A 26733-nucleotide genomic window follows, 5' to 3' on the forward strand; every position below is an offset into this window, starting at 1 on the left:
GTATTAGCCATGAAAATATGCTATTTTTCACTGAGGAACTGACCCTGTCAAAAGTTAATGAAATACAATTTTTTTTTCCCCTTAAAACTGTGATATAGTTTCTATTTTATCTTAGTTTATTCTAGCACTGATTCATTAACTTTATAGCTCCAAGTGAGAATCAATGTGGTGTAAAGGATAAAGAGAAAGTTGACCTTGAAGTAAGTCAAGGAGAACTGGGTTCGAGCTCTGCTTGTGATCTATATTGGCTGTTTGGTCCTGGACAACTAAGTCACTGACCTTTCTGAGTCCTCTAAGCAATTTCCTAAGACTGTAAATTGAAGCCTATGTGCAAACTTGCATTGGTAGAGGAGTTTTCTTACCTAGGAGTTTCCCTATACCAGTCGAATCACAGGTAGGTCCCAGTTCCTAAAGAGGTTATTTATTTTAAGTTATAAAGTATTTTTCAGATACTATACCTATCTGGTTTTTATACTTTTGCAATGAGAAATTTTAAAATACAGTCTATCAAAGGTTCCCACATTATAGGTTGTGCTCTGGGGCTGCTGAGACAGTAGCTTGACTTTGAGGCAACTTTGAGCTCTGAACTTGGGTTAGGGTTAGAAGACCTGAGCTTGAACTGGCTCAGCAACTTACCAGCTACGCAAACTCGGACAAAGCACGTGCCCTCACTAGTGCTCAAGTTTCCTTGAGGACGTGTAAAACAGGGAACTTAGGATCTTTAAATGGGAGGGACCTTAAAGAAACCTTTTAACCTTACAGCTAATATAGCTACATATTAAAGGAAGTAATATACAAAACAACACCGTAAATTGTAAAACACTATATAAATATATTACCCTATAAAATATTAAAAAATTTTAAATATAAGAGCCCATCTAGCTTTTAAACATTTACTTACCATTACTTTTTACCTTAATACTGGGAAAGACTATCAAATAATTCAGTAAATCTACTCTTTAAAGTAATTATACCATAGGAAGAAATTAGCTCTTTTGACTGCCATGTTATAGATTTTACCCGAACACCATAACATTGTGCATATATCACATTTAAGATAAATATCCTACATTTTTATGTAAAAAAACCACCACACACTATATTGATTCTAGCACAATTTAAGGCTAGCTCAATGAGGCAAATATTGTTTTAAAAGAATTTCCTTAAAAAACTTTTTCTTAAAAAAAGTTAATTTGCTCCTCAATTCTACCTTTCACATTTTAAATCAGTTTAGTTTGGATTTTTTTTAACTTTCTGAAATTCAGCTTTGTGAAGATATTTAAAATAAAGATACTCTTGGTTGCTAAGTTCACTACCCTATTAGATTGCTTCTTGTTTCTCTATTAAGTGGCATGAAACCAATAGGCTAAAATAAAATGAACAGATTTTACAGTTTAACAATATAATTGTTGTACTGGATAAAAGGTTTATAATTCATATATTTTCCAAATTCTATAAGAACAAATCTTACAAAAAAGTCTTAAAAAAGAAATAAAAAAGAAAAGGCAGGGACAGCTGGGTGGCACAGTAGATAGAGCACCAGCCCTGGATTTAGGAGGACCTGAGTTCAAATCCGGCCTCAGACACTTGACACTTACTAGTTGCGTGACCCTGGGCAAGTCACTTAATCCCAATTGGCTCACCACCACCCCCCCAAAAAAAAAGAGGAAAAAAAGAAAAGGCGTTTACCATCTGATTCTGAAGTGGCTCGGATGATCAAATAACTGCTAGGTAATGGCTGAGTTATAGATCCAACTGCTTCACCCTTTGGGCCCTTAAAATATAAGGAAAACAAATGTAGTTTAAGAAGATGCCAATCTTCATTTCTAATCATTTATTATTGCTTATACGTAAAGGATGCTAATTTGGGGGTTTATGATGTATGAAAAAATGCTTCCTACAATTTTAACATGATTATACAAAAATACCTGATGAACTAGAAAGTGATCTTTTTTACTAGAATTTTAGCTTTCTAAATCAAACAGGTGTTGTTAGAGAATTTTTTTTCTATGAAAACATCTTTTATAATAGACATAGCAACTGACTTGTTCTCTAAACCCTGATAAACTTTATCTCTAGTTATAACTAAAAGAAACCCAACTTATTCTTCCCAAGTTCATTTTAGTTAGTAAAATGTGAGTTTAACCCAAAATTCTAGTTCTACAGTACTCCGTAATAATAACAAGATTAAGAACACTGTACAATTTTTAAGGTCTTTAAGCATACTTTTACTGTATTAATGTATTGAGAAAAAAGATAGAAATGTGGTTACAAATTAGATGGATGAAAAGAGTTAAATTAATCTTAAAGGGGGTTGAAGAAGGCATGAAGATTCCCTCATTTCATAACAACTGAAAATTGTGTTTTTAAAGACATATGATAGAAACCATAATGTGTTGTTTTAGGAAAGGGAAAAAAGAAAGCATTTTTATTTGGTGAGAAATAACACAACATAAGATGTAGTACCAAGTAATTTCCACAGAGTTTCATGAAACTTGAGCTGGAAGTGTTCTGAGAAGCCATCTGGTCCAACCCCCTCATTTTACAGATGAGGAAAGTGAGAGCCAGAGAAGCTATGAGACTCGTATAAGGTCACATAGTAAGCATCAGACTTGAGATCTAAACCCAGGGCTTCCAGCTTCAGAACCAGTCTTTCCACTCTTCTATGCTGCCTCTCCATAACAGAAAGTATTAATAGTCAAAGGTTTTCTAACACCTAATCCTACCAGTTAAAACAATTTAAAGTGTCATGAGATCCTGAATTGAATGGAGACAGAAGGAATTATAATGAGTAGGCAAGGTCATTTATCTGGGAAGGAAATCTAAGGATTAAATGCACAGCAGGGCTTCAATAAAACAGGCAGAATTTTTACTAGAAGGGATCAAAACTCATTCAGAAAGGTCATCAAATCAAAAACTAAAAATCCTAGAGGATTTATTCAAGGAGTAGGGGGAGTTTATGAAGCATATTTAAGTTTAAGAAACAAAAGTTGATGGATTAGAACAAGAGAGAGAAAGTGAAAAAACCAATATTCCATCAACTAACCCCACAAAAAAACTGAAGATTTTCAAATAGGTCTGAAATAAAAGTATGGGTTAGTTCTGCCTTTGAGACCCAAACCATTGACTTCATAATGCTTGAACAGTCAGTTCCAAGTTTTGTAACAGTGTCAAACAGACACAAATCTGTCCTTCTTCCCTGCCTCTTTTTCCCCAGATGTTTTTGAGAACATTGGCTGTCAACAAAAATACTGATAAAATGACAAAAGGCAAACAGTCAATTAGCACAGTGCCTGTCACACAATATGAACCTAATCAATGCTAAGTGCTGGAAAAAAGCCTTCAATTACTACAAGTTTTTGTAATTGCTAAATAACATTCTAGTTCAAGATTCAATTAAACAAATATTTATTAAGTGTCTATGCACTGGACACTGGGTTAGGCCCTGTGATTAGCCCCCTTCCACATTCTTCCCCTCCTAACACCCCCCCCCCAAGAAACACAAAATACCTTGCCTCTAAAGAACTTAAATTCTTCTAGAAAGATATTACATGTACCCAAGTAAGTAAATAAAAAACATGTACAAAATTTCAGAAGGGGCACAGCTCGATATCTAGATGGGTAGCTGGGTAGCTGGGTAGAGAGCCATACAGAGGTAGTCAGCAAGAGCTATTCTTTGAAGGAAACCAGGGAATCTAAAAGGTAAAGGGTAAAACTGGAGCACATTCCGGACAAAGGGTACTATCTAAGCATAAAGAGGGATCTGCTTGGCCAGGCTCAGATGGAAAATTCATGAAGAACTCTGAAATAAGACCAGAGAGGAAGATGAGAGGAGCTAGGGCTTTAAATGCCAAGGTGAGGGCTTTGTATTTTATCCTCTTGGTCTTTTACGATTCGAGTAGAGGAATGGCATGGCCAGATCTACATTTTAGTAATATTATTCTGGCACGTGGTAGAAGATAGATTGTTGAGAAAAAGGACTAGAATCAGGGAAACCAATTAGGAAGTTATTACAAGAGAAAAAGAGAGGAAATGATGAACAGATGAATTAGGATCAAGACAGTGGGTATAGAAATGTAGAATAGACGACTTGACAAGTGAATGGATATAAGGCAATGAGGGAAAAGAAGTTTTTCTTTATATCAGAAACACACAGCATAGGAATCTCAGAGGTCCTAGAGCATGAAATTTTGTTGAAAAAAAAAAATCATCTCAAAAGTGAGAACAATGGTAAACTCTACATTCCTACAAATCTGCATGCTAGGTTTTAAAAGTTACTAAAATTTACATTCTCAGCTGAGGTGGGGTAGAGTGCTGGACTTGTTATTAGAGAAGATGGCTTTGAGTTCCAGCTGCACTACTCAATACAGGTGTGATGTTGGCAAGTCACTGAATGTCCATGGTGATTCAACTTACAATTTATAAAATGAGAGGGTCAGGGCAGCTGTTTCCAAAGTACCCAGACTGAAATGCTACAACCCATGTGCATGATAAAAGTACATAATAATACAAAGTATACAAAAGAATATAGTAAAACAAAGTATTGTCTAAGTAGAGTTAGTCCTACTTAGCCCTCAGTAGATGGCCAGCTCATCTGCTTTAGAGGACCGAAGCCCCTTGGGTTGCTAAAAAATGTAACTGTTTTACATGGACAGTGATTTAGACTGTTCCTGATGGCACCTTTAGTCCAAGTGCCAATAGTTTTCATGAAGATATATTAGTAATAAGAGGTAGTACGGCAAAGCAGAAAAACACGAAAAACAAACAACAATAAAAACAGCCAGTCTTGAAAGTCAACTGAGAAATCCCAGGTTTAAGTCCCACTCCTGACACAAATTGTCTGTGTGACCCTGTGCAAGTCACTTAAGTGCTCAGCATCCTAGGTGACTTACCAGCACTACAAATTGAAAAGCAGGTGAGAATTGGTATTGGTAGAAAAGATTCCTAATTAATAAGTTCCTTATATCAGTGAAATCATAGGTCTGGTCAAAAAATTTTCAAATAAAGTAAATAAATTCAATTTTTAATCAAGCAATTATTGAGTACCTAATGTTTATGAATGCTATATAAGGCACCAATGGGGATGCAAGGGAGAACAGGTGTAAAAGAGAGTAGAGAAAAATCCAAAAGTTTTATGCTTAATTTTGTGATCTAGTTAAAACCCACATTCACAAATAAAATAACAATATTATACAGCAACACACTCACAAATGTAATATGGTACAAATTGAATCTATAAATGTAAAGGAAATATAAAGGAGCAATATGAGTGGGAGTAAATGAAAACAATTTCTGGCTGAATATTGATTTAGATCTTGGGGCAGACTGAAGAAGCCATATTGGTGAGTCATGAAGAATATTTCCAATGAGAGAGAATGCATATGTAAAAGCAGAGAAACAGGAATATGGAAGCTATGACTAAAATAATCATTAAATGAATTTTTACATATTGATTTCTGCTCAGCACTATTCTTAGAGTTTTAATTCCTACCTTTTATCTAGTATCAACCAACTTCATTCTTACCTTAACTGCCCAAATGGACTGTTCCAAAGGATGGAAAAGTTTGAAACAAAAGCCATCCTTTTTGGATGGCCGCTCAATAAGTTCACAGGCATTCAGAAGCACTGTTCCCACCCACTGACCATTTTTTTGGGTTTTATAAATCAGCAACACTCCAGGTTTCAACACACACCAAAGCTTGGTCCAGCTCTTAAGTGTACCACGAATCTGTGGACAAACAAATGTAAAATATAAAATACAAATGTAGAACATCTGCAGAAAATCTGTAGGAAAACAGATTTCTCATTTCATGAGAAATGTAGAATACAAGTTAGATGCTGGCAAATTTATGTGTAAATTTAAGAAGCAATGTCAATGTTTTAAAATTTAATTCTTGTGAGTAAACAACAGCAGCAAAATTCAATTCCCTAGATACTCTGTTCCTTGGCAATGACAAGCATTTATTGTTCAAGGGTTATACCCAAGTTAAATTTTGAAATCAGAAATTAAACTCGAATCTTTCTCTATTTTCTCATCAGATGTACATGCTCTATGATTCAGTACTATGGGAACAGGATTAAATAAATTTAATAATAAAATTTTTCCTACTAATGTTTTCTTTAATAGAAATATAACTTTTTCATAGTTCAAGGAGGCAATGAACTTGAGTGCATGGTAATGAAGTTCTTTTAAAAAGCAAAACAAGAGTATGGCCTTTGTTTCTTATTTATGTAACGATTGGAATGATGCCACCTGCTGGATACTTACTGTAGAAGAGTTCTGCCCATGAAGCAAAGGTCTTTGAGGGCAAGACCAGGCTTCAGGAAGTGACGCGGACTAGTGGGAGGAGGAAGGAAGAGACGGGCGCTCGGTCTCACGCTCTTTCCTGAGGACGCTGGCGGAGAAGGGAGCTAGAAATGTGCTCTCCCTTTAATAGATAGGAATCTAGGCCTTTCTCTCTCTCTTTACCAAATTCTTATTCTCCTTAATAAATGCTTAAAAGTCTAACTCTTGCTAAAGCTTATAATTTATTGGCGACCACTCATTAGATATTTTAGACAGTTTAGCTAGAATTTTGACCCTTAACAGATGGCTGACCACGAAGAGGAAAGCTGAACCTCACTTCTGATCTTCCGGTTGGGTAAGAAATTTCCCCTACCCTTTAAACTGCTAAGTACTGGCGCACTGGCTGTGTTTTCCCTTTAAATTTTTTCGAATGGACCTTTTAAACTCCCTAATTACCCTATTTTTGATTTTAGTCTGTTTAACCAGACAAATGGGAGATAAGATCATGTTAATGCTTTGTTTTTGTGGATTTTCTATTTTTCTTTTTATTTTTGTTAAAAGAGCCAGCAACTTACTCACACAAGGAAATATCACTCCCTCTCCCAACCATGCTTTTTCAGAGAAACCTGAAGAGATTCCTGCAGCTTTTCCCAATTCTAACACTAATTGTGGCTCTAATTTTGCATGCCTGGAGGCAATGACCCACCCTCTAGAAGCTTTTAATCCCCTAGCACCTGGAGGCAAAGTGGGGGAAGAGGAATCCAGGCCTGAGTTCAAAATCAAGTCTGATTCAAATTGCTCTGGTCCCTCCCCTCCTCTCCAGACCCCACCCTCTACTCCTCCTATGGCCAAGCCCATAGCTTCCCCTGCCTCGGAAGTCCAGAGATCTGGTGCGCATGCTCAACTTTTTCTAACTGCATTTGCAGCTTCAGGCTCAGCCCTTCCCTGGCCTGGCTGTGCTTTTGAGACAATCTTAGAAAACTCTTTAAATTCCAGATATGCTCGTTTTGTTCATAATTTTGCTAACCTGCTTTTGTCTTTAATTAGTAATCTTATAAAGCATTTGTATGGTGAAAAGCCTGACAGACAATATAGAGGGGTTAAAGGAGAAAAACTTAAGCTGAATAAGAATGACAACCATCAACATAGTTCAAGACTCTGCTTCTTTTGCCATGGAAGGGTATATATTTTAGAGAAATGTAGAAGTAAGCAGCAAGGTATTGATATGAGTGTTGGGGATTTTAGATATCGGAATCAAAAGTGTTCTGAATTCACTCAGAGTATTAATGTCAGTTCAGAGGTTACATAGGATTTCTATGCTATTATATATACATTTTGAAATTAATGGTATGGGTTTATTTTCATAGAGATTTTCATGCTTTTGAGATTGTGTCTTATACTTAGTTTTTAAAACAAGGAGAGTATTTGTAAAAGCTTTTTATAGTCATGTGATCAAGTTTATATTTTATAGTACTCTTATTAATATTAAATTCATATTCATTTAGATTTCCCTAGTTTGAATTTCATTGTCTTTTATTATTCCACGTGTATTTTCTTCTATTCATTCATCTATCTAATTTTGAAACATGGTTTTGATTTCATAATACAATGTTAATTCTAGGAGTATTGTGCTCCCATATTCTGAGTTGTTTGTTTTTGTTATTTTTTTTTTCCTCAACTGATTATTTGATCAAACTCTTTAAAGCATTTCCCTGGCAAATTGGTTGCCATGGCAAGTGTAAATTGATTCTAGAAGTATTATTTTTGATAAGCATATTCCAAAAAAAAAAAAAAAAAGAGGGGAACATTTGTAAAAGTTTTCTTTTTAAAAAAAAAAAGTTTTCTTTGAGATTCTGTTGTGCTTTAACTTGTATTTAAATATGTTCTGATTTTTCACAAAAGTAATTGTATACTAAGTAAAAAAAAAGGTATTATTTGAAATTGTTGCATAATTATATATTGTGTTCTGAGTCAAGATGTATTCGCATTTTTTGCAATCATTTATTATCCTCAATTTTTAAATCCATATGAGACTTGGATTATGGGAACTTATCATTTAAGACACTAATTACCTTTATTCTGAGTTATCAGATGCCAGTTGGCCAAGGTGCCATCCAATCACAAGAGGAATACATGCAAGAGCAGACACTGAACTGTCACATGAGGGGAGACATGCATGAAGTCAAGGTATGGCCGAGAGAACGGCTTTTGACAAATGTTGAGGTTGGATTCTCTTGGTTTAATATTTTATTTTATTTTTCCCCACAATATTGTACAGATGGCTGGAAGTATTCATCCCACCCATCTCACTTCTACACCTGGCTTCTATGCTCCCTCCTATATGCCTGATGCCATGGACATCTCAATCCCATGCATCTGATTAAGTCTGACTCAGTTTCCTCCAATATGTTCGGTGGCATGGACGTATATTCCATCCACCTATTTTAAGCCTGGCATACTGTATGGGCAGTACATATTGCTCAAGTGTGGGAATGCTCATATCCCATCATTTCTCTGTTCTTTTATGGTAACCCCCATAATTATCTCAGGTGTCATGATAAATAACAGTGTTGAATTTGGCCTTGACATCTGTTACTAATTATATTAGATTTTCTAATTTCTCATAATGGCATGAGGATAATTAGGCAGATGATGCAAAAAGTGATGAAACAAAGATAAAAATTATTTTTAAAAATTAATATCGCAGCAATTGTCTTCTCAAATACCCTCCATAAGGGGGGACTATAGTAATATTATAATTTTAAAGAATGGTTCAATTTTTGTTTTATTATATGTTTCATGTGTAACAACTAAGATTCTGAATTCCCTTAGACATGTTTTTGAGAACTTTCATTGTTTGATTTGATTATTGACAAAGCTATTTTAAAGTTGTGTTAAGCTCAATTTTGTAGGAAATTTTCCTGGCTGATTACCAGCATCCACACATCAACCCCTGAAGAGACTTCCATTCTACGACTACACCTAGAGGACATCTGAGAAAAGACTTTCAGAGACTTTAAATGAACAGTTTTGATTTGTTGTTTTTGTTGTGTTTTTTCTCTTTCTGTTATAATATACACCATCTGTAACATGTATTCTCTGCAGAGGCCCTCCCTTTGCAAGACCAATGTCAAAGCGTCGGTTCATGAGGACAAAAAAAAAAAAATCGCCCCTCTGGACAAAACTTTCCTCTCTTCCTTTTCTATATTGTTGTTCACATATTATTAGTTAGCAATAGTTATTATATTGTTTTTACTGTTCCGTCAAGGAAACATTTTGTTTCTTGAGGAACAACAGGGGGGACTGTAACGATTGGAATGATGCCACCTGCTGGATACTTACTGTAGAAGAGTTCTGCCCATGAAGCAAAGGTCTTTGAGGGCAAGACCAGGCTTCAGGAAGTGACGCGGACTAGTGGGAGGAGGAAGGAAGAGACGGGCGCTCGGTCTCACGCTCTTTCCTGAGGACGCTGGCGGAGAAGGGAGCTAGAAATGTGCTCTCCCTTTAATAGATAGGAATCTAGGCCTTTCTCTCTCTCTTTACCAAATTCTTATTCTCCTTAATAAATGCTTAAAAGTCTAACTCTTGCTAAAGCTTATAATTTATTGGCGACCACTCATTAGATATTTTAGACAGTTTAGCTAGAATTTTGACCCTTAACATTTACATTCAATTCTCAACTATCTCTATCCAAGTAAAAAAGGCCATTCATGTTACTCTATGGTTTACTCCTATTTTCTAGCACAAGTAGGACAATCTAGGTGGGAAGGGTCTGAGTCAATACAAGAGGAGTGTGTATTTCAGACAGACTGTATTTACATGCAAGAGATGCTTACAGAATGGAGGGTAGAGAATGGATGAGGTGAGAAATATATTAGGTTCTCCAGAGAAAAAAGGGGTTCATCTGGACTGATGGCATGAGAATCTGGGTAAAATGATTGGTGAAGAATAAAGGCAATGACTGGTGAATGTCAGTCAAAGTATAGAGCTAGGAAATCAGAGCCAGAAGAGTTAAAAGTTAGGAGATGTGTAAGCAAAATGAGAATCCTTGTGGTATTCGGGGCAGAGAGAAAGAAACAAGCGAAGCTAGGTCAGTAAGATGGGCAGTGTTCTGGGGCAAACAAAAAGTTTTCATTGTGTTGCTCCATAGTCCTGGTGGATAGATCAATTCTTAACGTCCAGAAGAAGTCATGGCTTTATTGAAGCTGAAGCAGTCTATTCTCTAGCAGAGTTTGGAGCCAGAGTTCTCAGAATACATTGGGAAAAGTGGTAGAAAAGGGCTAATTTCTGGCAAATAGGTCTCGAGGCTCCTCAGAGTCTTCCAAAATTCCCCTCAAAGTTAGAACTGAGTCTGACCAAACTTTTTTTTTTTTTGGCAGGGCAATGAGGGTTAAGTGACTTGCCCAAGGTCACACAGCTAGTGTCAAGTGTGTGAGGCTGGATTTGAACTCAGGGCCTCCTGAATCCAGGGTTGGTGTTTTATCCACTGCACCACCTAGCTACCCCCATCTGACCAAACTCTTAAAACATCACTCCACTCCCATGCCCTACATAAAGAGTCCATGATGATGACAAAAAAGTAGGAAAAAATTAATAAAGGGAAAGATGAGAAACAAAGTACAGCTCTGACTTCTGCATTACAACTTTAAATTATCTGTGCTTTCTCCTCTCAACCGATGATGATAACTGTGAATACTGGAATAGTATGGAATAGTGGGAAAGCATTAGACTTAGAGTCAGGAAAAATACACGGAAAAAATTTACTAACAATTTTGAGCCATCCAAAAGTAGAATGTACTGCCTGCCTTGGGAGGTTATGGGGCAGCCTCCTCACTGGGCATATTCAAGCAAAGCATGACAATTGTCCAGGTATATTGTAGAAGGCTTTCTCTTTCAGATATTGGTCAGATTAAATGATCTTCCTTCAAGCTGTAAGATCCTGGGATTCTGAGACCTGAGTTCAAATGATGCCTAGGACACTTATTAGCTCTGTGACCATGGGCAATTCACTTAATTTCTCCAGACTGTTTCTTCATCTCTAAAATGGAGATGATAATTACAGTATCTATCTGACAAGTTTATTGTAAAGAACAAATAACCAAATATTTCCAAAGTGTTTTCCAAACCATAGACGACATCATAAATGTTCATCTATTATATTGTTTGTCATCAAAACAAATGTTAAATTTAACCATGCTATTATAAAAATGCAGTTCAAATTCACAAACCTCACACAAACCCAAACCACTTTTCAATCAATTTCTATGCATATTTAATGATTATTATCAAATCAGAAACCATTATGTTTCTTGCTTCTCATTAAAATTAGAACATGAAACCACTGGAATGCAATTAAAAGCTCTTCTACTAGTAGAAAACAAGCAGTTCAAGGTGTATTTTCTATGCTATCTTATGGGGGGGGGGTTATTATTTCAGAAAATAAACAATTTAAAATTCTAGGTTCAACACAAACTCTGACCTTCAACCAATCAGCCATAACAATAACTGAAGGGTCTGTGATTGTACTGAGTAATTCTTTTGTGGCTCTCTTCTTTTCTTCTCGATAGTTTTTCTTTTGTACCTGTTTTAAAGAAAGAATGTAAAATAAACATGATAATTTTATGAAAATGAACAAATCTCTGAAAAAAGTCACACACATACAGAATTCTCAAATACCTAGGATCACTGGATCACAGACCCACAGAACTTTTAGAACCAGAAGAGATTTTAGAGATGATCTTATCAACCACTTTTATTTTACAGGCAAGATAACTTACTCCCAGAGAGATTAAGTCATTCAAAGCCACATGTCTAGGAGAAAGCAGGAGTAAGACTAAAAACCTATGCTCCATAGATCTATAGTTCAGTTCTCTTTCCTGGAAAAAGCCAGTGTTGCCTGTTAAGCCTAAAAATCAGAACAAAGTAGATACAAACGTTTGGCATGATAATATTTATGCACTTTATTCATTTAACAAATCACTAAGGTTTTACCTTCATAAATAAGGTACTTATTAAGTAATCTGTAGAAGAAATATTAATATAATCTTGCCATTATTTCCCTTATCTTTTGGCTGCAATAAATTTACCAACAGCAAAGAAGCTGAGAGTAAATCTAAAGAACTATGCCAATAAAATGGTATTTTTAAATTTTGCGTGCACAAATTTCTTTTAAAATTCAGCATACTATTATTTATGAGCTTGATTTGTAATAAGTTACAGTGCTAGGCTAACAGTAGAGGTAAATGGACTGGACAGAAGGCTTGTAAAAAATTAAAAGGAGAATAATTTTTTTACCTTTTCAAACTTTTCTTTGCTGTTTTACTGAGTTTCAATCTACAAGTCTACATTCTATACTGTTTTACTGAATTTAAATCTACTATACAAAAAAGAACGAACAGTCAGTGTTGAAGGGGTTGTGGCCAGCAAGCATTTATTAAGCATCTTTGTTCTTTCAAAGGCTGACAAAACTAGTCCCTGCCCTCCAGGAGCTCAGCAGTTTACTGACTAGAGAGATGACATGGTCAGATCTGCGCTTTGATAGCTGAGTAAAGTCCTTTCCACAATCTTCCCCTCTTTCTAACTTCCTCCTCCTCCTCCTCATTATTATTATTATTATTATTATCATCATCATCATCATCATCATCATCATCATCATCATCATCATCATCATCATCATCAAAGCCACCAACATTCCTCCCAGTTCCCCCAACCTCTCAACTTAGGTGATGGACTTAAAATGCAGAATGAGATATGCATTTTTGGACATGGCCAAGGTGGGGATTTGTTTTGTTGGACTTTGCACACTTGTTATGAAGGTATTCATTTTCGTTTTTAATAATAAATCGTTCAGGGGCACAAGAGGAATGAGAGCTAATAAAAGCTTGCACAATGGGGCTTGGAGCATGCCCAGACCACCTGACATAGAGGTATCTTACATTCTCCTAACAGACATTCATTCACATTCTCTCTCTCTCGCTCTTGCTCTCTCTGACTTTCTCTAACTCTCTTTTACCCTGCTTCCAAAAAATGGGTCTGGTGGTGTTTCTTTCTGTTCCACCACAATTTGTCCTTCCCAATTTCAGGTTCAGGTTGTGTTGCCTACCTCTGCCAAATCAAGGAATTGTTTCCAAACACTCTGCAATCTAGCTTCCTACCTCACCATTCAACTAAAACTGCCCTCTCCAAAGTTACCAATGATCTCTTCATGGACGGATCTAATGGCCTTTACTCAGCCTGATCTTTCTTGACTCCACTGCAGCACGCAGCATTGTTGATCACCTCTCTCTGAACACACTCTCTCCCTTCTCTGGGTTTGTGTGATGCTGCCTTCTCCTGGTTCTCCTCCTAAAAGCCTGACCACTTTTCATTACCCTTTGCTGGATTTTTACGCAGGCAGAAGCCACTAACTAGAAGTACCTCCTAAGCCTCGGTACTAGGCACTCTTCTTGTACTATCTTGTTTGGTGATCAGCTCTCATGGGTTTAATGATCTTTTCTTATGTAGATGATTCTCAGAGCTATAAATCCAGCCCTAATCTCTCTTGAGCTCCACACACATATCACAAATTACCCAGTTAGATGCCTCAAACTGGATATTCCATAGGCATCTCAAACAGAAAAATCAGAAAAGATTTTATGGTCATTTTTTAAAAATAGTTTTCAGCCAATAAAACAAAATTGTACTAAAAATTGGCTCACCTTAAGAGATTCCTTTTTGGTGAGCTTGCTTGAAGATGAAATATCCTTCTCTGAGCCATTATAAAGTTTGGATTCAGACTATAATTACAGAAAAATGAACAGAAGAATAATAGTAATTGAAATCTTTCTATCCAGAGTTCCATCATCACACAGATCCTGAAAACAAATAATTGCTAAATATAGTAACAAAACAACTCCCATTTAATTCAATGATATACAGAAGTACACATGGAATAGAAAGTTCTTATTTTTGTGTACAATATGTGTTTTTAGGAGGCAGCTAGGTGGCTCAGTGGATAAAGCAACAGCCCTGGATTCAGGAGGACCTCAGTTCAAATCCAGCCTCAGACACTTGACACTTATTAGCTGTGTGACCCTGGGCAAGTCACTTAACCCTCATTGCCCTGCAAAAAAACAAAAACAAAACAAAAAATATATGTTTTTAAACAATTATTCATAACCTACTGCAACCAAGTACTCGCATTCGATAAGTTATGATGGTGAACAACGCATTTTGTGAATTTTCTGCATTCTCTTTCCAAAATGACATAGAGAGAAATGTCATGTGAATTTTAGTATTTCAAGAAATAAAAGCAATCCAGACAATCAAGCAGTTAAAACGGTCAGAGTAGCTCTTAAAACTCATTAGTAATACTTAAAGACATAAGGTCAAACAAAATGTTCGTGTTACTTTGCTTTTTAAATCCCTTTTCATGGAGCAACTAATGGAGTGTCTAAATGTAAGCAATTCAATCCAGCTTGTCCACAAGAACCACAGTGCTTAAAAACAACCTACTCAAACATTCAGCTCTTTCCACTTCTTTAATGTATCTTGATCTTTATTAGAGAGAAGAATGCAATTCTAAAAAGTTCCTTCTGTATCTGGCCCAACATAGCTGTCTTATATCCCCAGAGCTTGGCACAGTGTCTGGAACACATATTCAGTTCTTACTAAATGCTGACTGACTGACTGACTGACAGAGCTAGATGATACATGTCCAAGTTTAAAGGCAGCAATAATAAATCTGTTACCTGTTATCTAAAAGGAGACAGCACTATCTCACGCTTAAAAACCAGTCATGCAGCTCCAAAGGAAGCTATGCTTTAATGTTACTATAGTAAAATTTAGATAGAGAAGTCAAAATTATTCATACTTTGGATCTATTTCGTATGTGGGTCAGATTCAAATATAAACTACATATAGGGATTAGGAAATTTATCTTTGCTATGTGAGAAAATAATGGGGTTCTAAGGGGACCCAGAGAGTCTTGCCTGACCTTTCTTAAGGCCAGCCCAGAGTCAGTAGAATTTCAAAGGAAGTTAACTCACTTTAAGACCACCCTCAAGTCATGTCAATCAATGTATTTGAATGTTACTGGCCAATTAGCTTGGATCAAAGTAGAGTGACCCACCTCTACCTGAGACAGATTAAAAACCCTTGAGAGGGATCTCTCTCTCTCTCTCTCTCTCTCTCTCTCTCTCTCTCTCTCTCTCTCTCTCTCTCTCTCTCTCCCCACATTCTTCCCTCTCTCACACTGCCCTCTGGCTCTTACTCTCTATCCTAGGTATGTAGGGCTTCTAACCACATGCTCTCACTTTCTCTAACATCTAGTCTGCTTTAATAAATGCTTAATGCCCAAAACTGGTGCAGTAGCCTCTAATTTCTAAGTAACAATATATCAGAAACCCTAGCTAAATTCCCTAAAACGTGGGACAGAGATAGGCACTCCCATAAATGTTCAAACGACACAGCTACTCACAACATGATGATGAAAATGATGAAGATAATGATAGTTAACACTTGTACAGCAATTACTATGTGCTGCCAAGCACTACATCAAGCACTTTATAATTATTATTTCATTTGATCCTCACAACAACCTTGTCCCATTTTTACAGATGAAGAAACTGAAGCAGACAGAAGTTAAGTTACTCGTCCAGGGTTACACAGCTAAGTAAATGTCTGAAGCCGAAGACTTGATTTTCAATAATTTTCATCACACTCTGGTAGTTTCCAGAGATTGCCAATAAGCTCTGTTATATGAGTACTAACAAACTGGAGGACTGTCACATGATCTTAGTCAATGACAACATAACAGTAACAGGCCACCCTTCCATATTCCCCCAATCCTTAGATGCTGCTGAAGAAAAAAAAAAGTTATTAAGTACTAAAATCTTCTACAGCATTATTCACTGACCTGATATCATGGAGAAATAAGGTGTTCCACTTAACAAAGCATCAAAACATTATCTTAACCATTTAAGCACTGAAATAGAATAAGCTAATTTTTAGTGGAAATACTTCTAAAGTAAATTACATACAACTCTGTTTTAAAAAAAACAAAGCTACAGAGCAATTCAACGTAAGAGTTTAATACATGTTTTTTTTACTATCAGCATAACCATTCTGATAAATTATTGAACTATGCTGAACTGTAATATAGTGACAAACTTAGAGTTTATTTGAGCTGTTTCTCCTATGAAATTATTTTGAATTGTTATGCTTTTGTAACACTTTTGTATTTCTTTTAAAATACCATTCTATGTTTTGTTGTTGAGTTGTTTCAGTCGTTCTAACTCTCCATGACTCCATTTGAGGTTTTCTTGGCAAAGTGGTTTGACATTTCCTTCACCAGCTCATTTTACAGATGAGAACTGATGCAAACAGGGTTAAGTGACTTGTCCAGGATCACACAGCTGTTTGAGGCTGGGCTGGATCTTAGGTCCTCTTATCCACTGTGCCAACTAGTTTCTGTTCTGAGTTTATGTCTAATTAAAATAGCTAAAGTTGCCAGAAGTCTGAATTTCTAATAAATGGGGTACCTATTGTAAGTGAATAACTTGATGTCAGGAAACAGGATTTTAATTTCTGGACCAGGGTGGATGATACAGAAATGATAGGGGACAGAGAGACAAGGGACCAAGCAGAAAATCAGAGTTAACTAGGGCTGATAAAAAAAAATATATACATACACACACATTTGCCTGGAGACGTGTATTCTGTGAAATAATTCAATGTGATCTACTTCAAGAAACTGTAATTTTATCAATACAGGTAATCCCCTCATTGATGCAAATTTTAATTCCTCTATAACAGGAATTGGTCTGAATTGTTTCAGTTAAAAATTTCATGACCCTGCATCCAACCTAGTGTCTCTTCACATACACATACAAGGTTATTACATTGCTGACACGGCCTTTGAAAATTCAGGATCACCTCTACTCTGTAATAACTTCAGGGTGGAAAGCACTATTTAAATATGAGGAGTAATTCCCATTACTACAGAAGTATTTAAGAAAGCTAAGTAAAAATTAGAGGGGTAAGAGAAAATGAACTACATATATTTGTTAAGCCAGATGTCAGAGAAGAGTTGATCCAATACTAAAACATAAAGAGCATACAAGAGCCAGGTAACTTATAGGATAGACTAGGGGATCTATCCTATTTAAAATTTTAAGTGACTTACATGCCAGGCAGTATACTAGGTACTAGGCAGAACATGAAAAAAGTCCCTGCCCTTAAGGAAATTACAGTTTAGCTTAAATGGAGATAATATACATAAACGTACAGGTAAGTCACTCAGTCAATAACTCTGTCTCACTGTGTTTCTGTCTCTGTCTCTCTCTCATACACACAACATTCAAAATAGATACAAGATGATTTTGAGGGGAATATGAGAGACAAATTTGAACCCGTAGCTATTTCTGAGATTTGTTAGGAAGAAGCAAATATCTGGACTATAGCAATGGAAAGAGATACTTAATTTAAAAGGAACAAATTAAAGGTGCTCATGGAGGAACACTGTATAGTAATAAGATATACTTCTAAGGGGAAATACATAAATTAAATAGGAAAAGCATGATGGAGGATATTTTGGTGAAAAGTCATAAAGAGAAACAGAAACGATGTTTTAGTGAGAGAATGCCAATGACCACAAAGGAAAAGAAATGGCTATCGAGTTCCAAAAAAGCAAATGACAAATTTGGCATCAAGATCAAGAATAAAGGATTTCACATCTTTGGTCATCTGCTGAACCCTGCCCTCCCCCTGCCCCAAACAATAAGTACAATAAATCAATTCTTGACTTATTTTGATCATCATTTTATTTTTCAAAATGTGGAAGAAACAATGAAGTAATTTTAATTCTAGGACTGAAATGAACAAAAAGAAAGAAGTGGCTGTCAAAGTAGAAATCATGAGAAATTTGGGAATGTGTGCCTGTTCAGTTTAGGGCTTGTGATTTATAGCCGGGGGTGGGGGTGGAATCTAGGCATAACCTGATATTGAAAAGCTGTGTGAGACAGTGGATAGAGCAATGGATTCAGAATTGAGGAGATCTGGGTTTGAATTCCACCCCTGACACTTTCTAGCTGAGGCCTAAGTGACAACTTCTGGGAACATCAATGACCCCATCTGTAAAAAGGGGATAATAACACCTATTCCCCAGTGCTGTTAGGAGGATCGAAGGAGATTATATGTGCAAAAATACTTTGCAAACCTTAAAATACTATATCGAGAGAGGTGAGTCATGAGGATGATCCCAGACTGCAGAGTACAAATATGAAAGATTTTAGAGGAGATAAAAGTATAAGGCAAGTAGACTTGAGGAATTAGGATGCTCTCAAGAATGAAATCTGAGACAAATACAAAAAGTTATGATGAAAAGGAGGAGATGCCTAAAAAAAAGACTCCTATAGATACATAAAGAATTCAATTACCAGTTCAGATTTTAAGGATATATACAAAAAAAGGGAAGCAAAAGCAGATTTCTGTCAATGAATACTGATGTGTGAGACAGACAGACACACACACACACACACACACAAATAATGTCAGGAACAATAGCCAAGAATTGCAATGAAAGCAAATGAAAATACAAAGTGTCCTAAGGTAAAATGAAGATCAAGGTAGGGATGAGACCACAGCTTATGGCATAGGAGAAGATAAAAATGGATAACAAAGAGAAATCAAAACTGTTCAACTCTTATTTGTTTCTGGCTTTTGTACAAAAATAATTATATTCAAATTGTAAAATACATAGACTGTGCATGTATAACTTATATTGAATTGCTTGAGTTCTTAAGGAGAGTGGGAAAGGAGGAAGAAAGAGAATTTGGAACAGTTTTAAAAATCAATGTGAAAATTTGTTTATACATGTAACAGGGAAAATTCTAAATAAATTAATGAATGAAACACAAATTGTAAAATGTGTAGAAAAACAACAACAACAAAAAAATAATAGCAAGTTAAGTAAAGAGATAGTAAGACAGCTTCTGGCTACCATAAACGAGTTTATGTCTCCAGACCTTGACAAACTAAACTAAACCCCAAGGTACTGACAAAACGAGTATATGTGACTGGCTCAGCTACTAGTGTGATCTTTGAGAAAAAAAAGAGAATAAGGGAAGCTATGACTGGAGGTCTTGATTTTCAAAAATGGAAATATGACATTTTTTTAATCAACTGAATAACCTGACTTGAATTCTGGAATCTTAAAGGAATGGTTTGTGAACATCTATGACAAAAGGAAGGCACTACTTCATCAACAGCAGGTTATACAAGATGAAGCTAATTTTCTTTTATGACTGAGGTACTACACTGGAAAACCAGGGGAATGCCACAAACACAGTATATATACCCTGATTTTCATAACTACCCTGACAAAATGTCTCAAGCAAGAAGAAGGTTTCTGAACTGGATTTTAAGCAGTAAACTGAAGGAGTTAACATAAAGATTTCAACAGAAATTCTACAAGGAGGTTAGAAATCATTTCCTCAAGCACTAGATAGGAGAGATATGGCTAGGTAGCAGTTCATCTGAAAAGGACCTGTGGATTTTGATGAACTGCAAGCTCAGAAAGATTTAACGGGGAATACAACATGACAGTGAAAAAAGCTAATGAAATCCTAGCTGCCTTAATAGAAGAATGACAGCCAGAGCAAGGGAGATAACAGTTCTGCTTTGCCCTGGTGCATTCATATCCATATGGTTATCTCCAGTTCTGAGAGCCATAGTTCAGGAAGGATACTGAGAAGCTGGAAAGCACAAAGAGCAAGTCAATGGACAATAAACATTTATTAAGCATGTACTATGTGTCAGGCACTGGTTCTTACCTTCAAGGAGCTCACAATCTAATGGGGGAAATTACACACAAAAAGATGCTGAAAAGCAAGGGGAGGGGGACGGAATAGTGAAGGCAGAACACCCAGCACAGAGGTCATGATAAAAGTCCTGAAGTTGCAATAGGAAATAATGAGGTGACCGTGCTGGGCACCCTCCTTAAATTATAGAAAATTTGGGAGGAGCTCTCTGTTGTTCACCCTCCACCTTCCACAATCAGAGGAGGAAAGGGGCCCCAGGAGCAGGATGTGGAGGAGGTGTGAGTTTCAGAGTTGATTTAATCTTGCACAATGATGAGTTTCTGGAGATCATGAAGTCTACGAGAGCATTCAGAAGGTAACTAAAATAATGAGGGACCTATTAACCATGACATACAAGTGCTCACTGAAGGGACTGAATTTTGGCTTGAAGCTGAAAAGCCTTAAAGAAAACATAACAGCTATCTTTAAGTACTTGAAGGTCCATCACAAAACAAAGATTAGACATGTTCTGGTTGGTCCCAGAGGTAAAGGTTTAAAGAAACTGGTGGAAGTTGCAGAGTTTTGATATCAGACAAAGCCTCCTAAGAATTCGAACAATCCAAAAAGTGGAATGTGCGGCTTTTGGAGAGTGCATCCTCTACACACGACTTGGAATGATGCAAGGCCATTTAAGAAAGATTTGGTTGAAGGGACTCTTACTCAAGTATCGATGAGACTAGCTTGCTTTGGAGACCCCTTCCAATCACACTACATGATTCCCCCCCAACAGGTTTAATTTCCATCTAACTCTGCTCTACTGTCTTTGATAGCGCCCCCACTTCATAAGTATGGATAATTGAAAGCTGATCTAAAATGGCACTTGCCACACTACATCTAGAGTAACAGCTCAGCAAACTAAACTGCACATGATAAGTGCCCAATTAATATCTACTGAATCGAATCAATTACTTCACATTTTGAAATGGTTCAAAATATGGATGTTCTTACATAGTATGTAAAACATTTTGGGATGTGTATCATTATACTAGGCAGTCTCCCAGTTATACATGTTTTTTAAAAACACAGAGCTTTACCAATCACATTTTCAATATAGTTACTATACTAGTATGGAAATGCTTTGAAAGGGACTTCATAAAATATGTGATATTAAATAATCTCTGATTGCTTTACCTAAATATAATATGGAGAAGAAAAATAACAATTTGCCACCAAAGTTTATCCAGTCAAAAAGCAAAAAGCCTCAAAAGCCCATGAAAAATAACAATCTGATTAGAAATCAAACAAAAAGACAAAGGGACTATGAGTGATTCTGTTATGGTTTGATTATATTAAAAGAAGAATGGAAAAGGAGGGGAAGAGGAATAAACTTGAAGGGGAGAAGAGAGAGGAAGGATGGGGAAAATTAATCATGTAATCAGGGTACACAAGCAGAAATTTATAGAAACAAGTAGGAGAAGGGACAGAAGGAAGGGCAGAAAGAAATCAGACAGGTAGGAAAGCTCTGAAAGTTACATATTAAATTTATGACACTTTTATAATATATTTGAAAAGGGAAGCAAGCTGTTCTACAAGAGTTCTACAATATCATGTACAATATCATGTACTCTTTTATCTTTTCTACTATGGATATAGATATACTTATTATATTTGGTTAAATTGAGCTTAGTTTTTTAAAATTTAATAAAAGAAATAAATGAAATAAACATTAAGTGTATGCCAGGGATATAAATACCAAGAATGAAACAATCCCTACTCTTAAGGAACTCACATTCTGTCAGTGGGGAAAAAAAAACACATACCTATAAGCATATACAGAAGAGAAATACAAGACAGTTAAATAAAAAGTAGTTATGGAATAGAGGGGCATGAGCAGTTGCAACAGAAGAAATCAGGTGAAGCGGTGGTTGGATGGCAAGAGTGTAAGAAAAAGAAGAGGCTGAAAAAACGGGTTGCGTCCATGTTTTGAAAGGTTTTATAAACCATACACAGGAGCAAATATTTTATCTTAGAGCCAAAATGAAGCCACTGGAGTTCCTGAGTGACTGACTCTGAGTTACTGAATGACATGGTCAAACACCGAGAAAAATCACTTTGGTAGCTCTGTGGGAAACAGGTCAGAGCAGCAACTCTTGGGGTGGAGAGAACAGTCAGAAGGGTGCAGCAAAAGGCTAGCACAGTTGTCTTCTGTGTGAAGCAGAAGTCAGATATGAGACCTGTTGTAGAGGCAGAAATGCCATTAAGTATTACTGAAAAAATGCCAGATCACTCGTCAAAATAGAGATTGTAAGAAAGTGCCCTAAATTTTCATATGTTTCTGGATCTCAACTTGGCAGGACTTTCTGGCCCACAGCAGTTCATGAGCAATGGCATATGTGTGCACCTCCTTCCTTCCAACAAAGGACTGCTAGGTTTCCCACCCTGTCTCATGATATTTTTTGAACCTTGATTAAGATCTACCAAATAATTCAATTTCCTGGGAGTTTAAAGACTTCATTCCTAATATATCAAGTCTGGCTTTAGTTGCTTGAAAGAACAGTTTGTATTATGATTTTTTCAGCTTCAAGTAAATCATTCATGCTCTTATTCTACTGTTTTCTGATACTACACCTTTCCTACCTCCAAATAAATGGCACTATTTTATAGAGGTGTTTTTGGTGTAAGTACAATTAATATCAACACTTTATGGTCCACCAATATAAATATGTTTAAAGTAATTTACATTCACAATGTACTATTTTTTCTTTTTTTGCAGGGCAATGAAGGTTAAGTGACTTGCCCAGGGTCACACAGCTAGTAAGTGTCAAGTGTCTGAGGCTGGCTTTGAACTCAGATCCTCCTGAATCCACAGCCAGTGCTTTATCCATTGCACCACCTCGCTGTCCCCCAATGTACTAACTATTAATAAGGAGTGGCATATAAAGCAAATCTCTGTAAATGAACTTGCTAAAATATGCTACAAAAACTTGCACCATTCTTTGAGATGAAAGCAACGAGTTTGCAAAAAGAGAAGAGAAATAAATCACTGTTGGGATATAGGACAGGATTTTATGGAATCAAGATATGCTTTCTTATAATCATTCCACTTTGATCTGAAACAAAAATTCAATGTTAGGGATCAAAACTCGACCCTAAGCTAATAGAACGTACTAAATAAAGTCGCCACAGCCAAAAAGCACTTCTTGTAGGTTAATGAAGGGAAAACCAAAAATAGTGGAGAAATGAATAATTGAAGATGAAAAGATAGACAACTCTAATACTCCACTGACAAAATATAGGACAACTATGAAAAAGTCTAAAAAAGTGCTCAAAGCTAAAATAAATAACATGGAATAGCCTGGTAGCAATGCTCCAATCCTGATGTACACCAGAAACAAATATTCCAAATTTCAATGTAAGTTACTTAATATTTAAATTGGCTGTGGAAGAATCCCATTTCTTCTATATTTAATACCATAGGTTACTATGGTATGATTTTTTAAAATGCCACAACCAAAATCATGTCAATTGATACATACCTATATAATATCAGTTGGCTACCAACATAGATATTACTGCTGTCATCTTATACATGGAGAATAATTATAACAATACTCTTAAGGACAACAGAAAACTTACCTTGCTTTTTGACATAGAATGTGATGTCTCTTCTCTACTTTGAGATAGATCATCCTTTCCTCTTTCAAAACCTTAAAAATAAATTTTATTATTATTACAATTTTATTGCTACATTTATTTATTTTTGTTTTTAAATATTTATTTTTGGTCCAGATTAACTCTGTAACTTGTACTCTTAAGGAATTACCAAAAGCACAAAGAATTTAAGTTACCTGTCAGAGACAAGACCTGAACCAAGGTTTCCTGATTTTAAGACCAGACCTTTGTCAGTTTACTATGCCATGCTGTTTCTCATGCTTTAAGTAATCCACATGATAGTTTTCAGTACATGTAGATAGGTGTTTGTATATTTTTAAAATTAATCACCTTCATAAAATCATTGAGCATACGGTTAAGCTAAAGTCATTGCTTAAGAAGTCAATTATAAAACACCTTTTCAAAAAAATGAAAAGAAGAATCTGAACTATTTACTAACATTATTTACTAAAAGACAATCCAATGTATTCCAACACATCCATGAATTTATCCATCTGAATACGCCCTGAAATGATTACAAACCATTCATGTCTACCCATCCTTCTTTACTTTTATCTGTATCCACAGGACCCAAAATAAACAAAAAGTAAATGAGAAAATGCTTCAGGTTCAGTAGTGGGCCACCAAAGACCAAAGCATCCATGAAATCCTTGGGATTTTGTTGCTGTTGTTTTTTAAAGATGTAAAGATTACCTTCCTGAAAAGAACAAATTCTGCAATTAGGGGGAGCTAAGTCCCTTAGGAAATTTTCATGTCTGGTCTGAAATTCATTATATTCCTACAACTTTCCCAACTTGTAATATGTCACACAACCAAGTTTCTTAATATGATGCACATAAGAACAGCACAAAGAACAATGTTATGTACAAATGTAGTATGCAGCATGATACCCATCATTAAGAAGTTTGTGATGTTGAAATAAAAGACTAACAAAGACACAATTAAAGAACAGTTTAAGACAGTATAAGATTAGTGTCAAATTTAATATAATTAAGTACTAAAATGTGGACTGACATTAAATACTATGGATGGGCAGGTAGAATCAAGAAACAGAAATATTCCAGTTTAACTAGGAGAAAATTTCAAAGGGCATATATCCTGCTTTTAAATATAAATATATATTTATAATATAAATATATTTAATATATTCTGCTTTTAGTTTACTTGCACATACAAACTTGCACTAAAATGAGCTATTGTGGCATCAAGATGAAACACAGGCAACAGGTGACAACAGACTTTTAGAACCCAAGAAGAAATCTTTCTGACAAGAAAAATATTTCGTATCCGATCTCCAACTTCCTGCTTAACAAGACCAAGATGCCATAAATCAAACTCAATGTCTATGAAAGCAAATATGTTATCTTCTCCACTGATCCCAACTATTCTTGAAGGCCTCTCCAATACCATTTGTGGGGGCACCATTCTTATTGACACCGTGAATCAAAACCATGGAATCTTCCTCAATTCTTCATCTCTTATATCCAGTCAGTTTCTAAATACTCGAACCCTTCAGAATCTAAGACAACTGGGACTAGCTTTTCCTTGTGAAGCATTGATCCGGGGGTCAGGGACATGATTAAGAAGAAAGCCAATTGGGGGCAGCTAGGTGGCAGTGGATAAAGCACTGGCCCTGGATTCAGGAGGACCTGAATTCAAATCCAGCCTCAGGGAGCAGCTAGATGGCACAGTGGATAGAGCACTGGCCCTGGAGTCAGGAGGACCTGAGTTCAAATCCAGCCTCAGATACTTACTAGCTATGTGACTCTGGGCAAGTCACTTAACCCTCATTGCCCTGCAAAAATAGAAGAAGTAAGAAAGCCAATGGAAACCCTACCCCTGAACCATTGCGAGGAGGGTGTGGAGATAAGGATTGGAGGAGAGAAGGATGAAAGCACTGAGATAAGTATAGAGGATTGTAATGCAGAACTTCCATCTTTTAATCTTGTAGGTAAGTAGCAGACTATACAGCCTCAAAAAAAGTAACATCATCTATAAATATGATAAATAAAGAGAAAATGACACAATGTGGGACTATGTAAAATTGTAAAACCATAGTTACTTATGTGAAACACTTATTATTCATACTTAATTCGAATGTAGCACAGTAGCAATCATCTTGATCATAAAAAGTACATGTCCAATGACTTCCTGGTAAATGTTACTAGATAAGACTAAAGTCATCTGTGTTCATAATTTGTTGCTCAAGTACGGAAAACATCTAGTTACAAACATTTTTTTGAAAGAGGTAATATTAATGGACACTGGTCTCATATATGCTATGCATAAGCTTCTACACAACAATAAGTAAAATATTAATTGGGAAGATATTACTTATTAAATATGTTTATCCATGTCCTAGTACAAAGGTGTCAAACTCAAATAAAGATGGGACACTAATCCATATATGTTTCTCTGCATGCCACATACTGACTTAGTTTTAAAATGCAATGTTATCTACTGTTTATTGTATTTTACTTATGTTGTTAACTATTTCCCAGTCACATTTTAATACAGTTCAGGCTACACTTGGGAATGTTGCGGGCAGCATGGTCCATGGGCTACATGTTTTGACACCTCTGTTCTAGAGAATGTCCTGCACAAAGTCTAATTACCAGAGGAATTTTTTCTGTTGATAAAGAGGTTTTGCAGATACTCCTCTTTTAAATATGACATTCTGGTAACTACACTGGTTCCTGGACCACTACAGGACTTCCTTGGTGAGACTGACAAGAAAAGCAAGTCAACAGAGATTATATATTGCCCACATTATGATAAATGGATGAAAAGTCCACTGAGTTAGTCCATTAGTATAAATATCTTGGTCAAGCTGTACCCAGAATACAAAGATGAACTGGTTCTGCTTTTCTGAAAATATAATCCCAAACTACTCCAGTGGTAATAGCACATATTTTTTCCATAAAAGTATTTTTTATTTTCCAGTTACACATAGCGATAGTTTGCAACATTTGTTTTATAAGATTTCTAGTTTCATTT

The 26733-nt window shown here is 36.0% G+C and overlaps 1 protein-coding gene across 7 annotated transcripts in view; it reads right to left on the minus strand.

Moving 5' to 3' along the window:
- The window catches only part of OSBPL8 (oxysterol binding protein like 8), a 216534-nt gene that overhangs the window by 50205 nt on the left and 139596 nt on the right, over positions 1 to 26733 (minus strand). For all 7 annotated transcript variants that reach the window (XM_043966291.1, XM_043966292.1, XM_043966289.1 and 4 more), the window contains 5 exons: positions 23701 to 23771; positions 13984 to 14061; positions 11766 to 11867; positions 5525 to 5728; positions 1690 to 1774 (listed from right to left, as the gene is read on the minus strand). In XM_043966291.1, coding sequence (XP_043822226.1) covers positions 1690 to 1774; positions 5525 to 5728; positions 11766 to 11867; positions 13984 to 14061; positions 23701 to 23771 — 540 coding nt within the window. The remainder of the gene's footprint in view (positions 1 to 1689; positions 1775 to 5524; positions 5729 to 11765; positions 11868 to 13983; positions 14062 to 23700; positions 23772 to 26733) is intronic.

Source organism: Dromiciops gliroides, chromosome 5, assembly GCF_019393635.1.
Source record: "Dromiciops gliroides isolate mDroGli1 chromosome 5, mDroGli1.pri, whole genome shotgun sequence".
Lineage (NCBI taxonomy): Eukaryota > Metazoa > Chordata > Mammalia > Microbiotheria > Microbiotheriidae > Dromiciops > Dromiciops gliroides.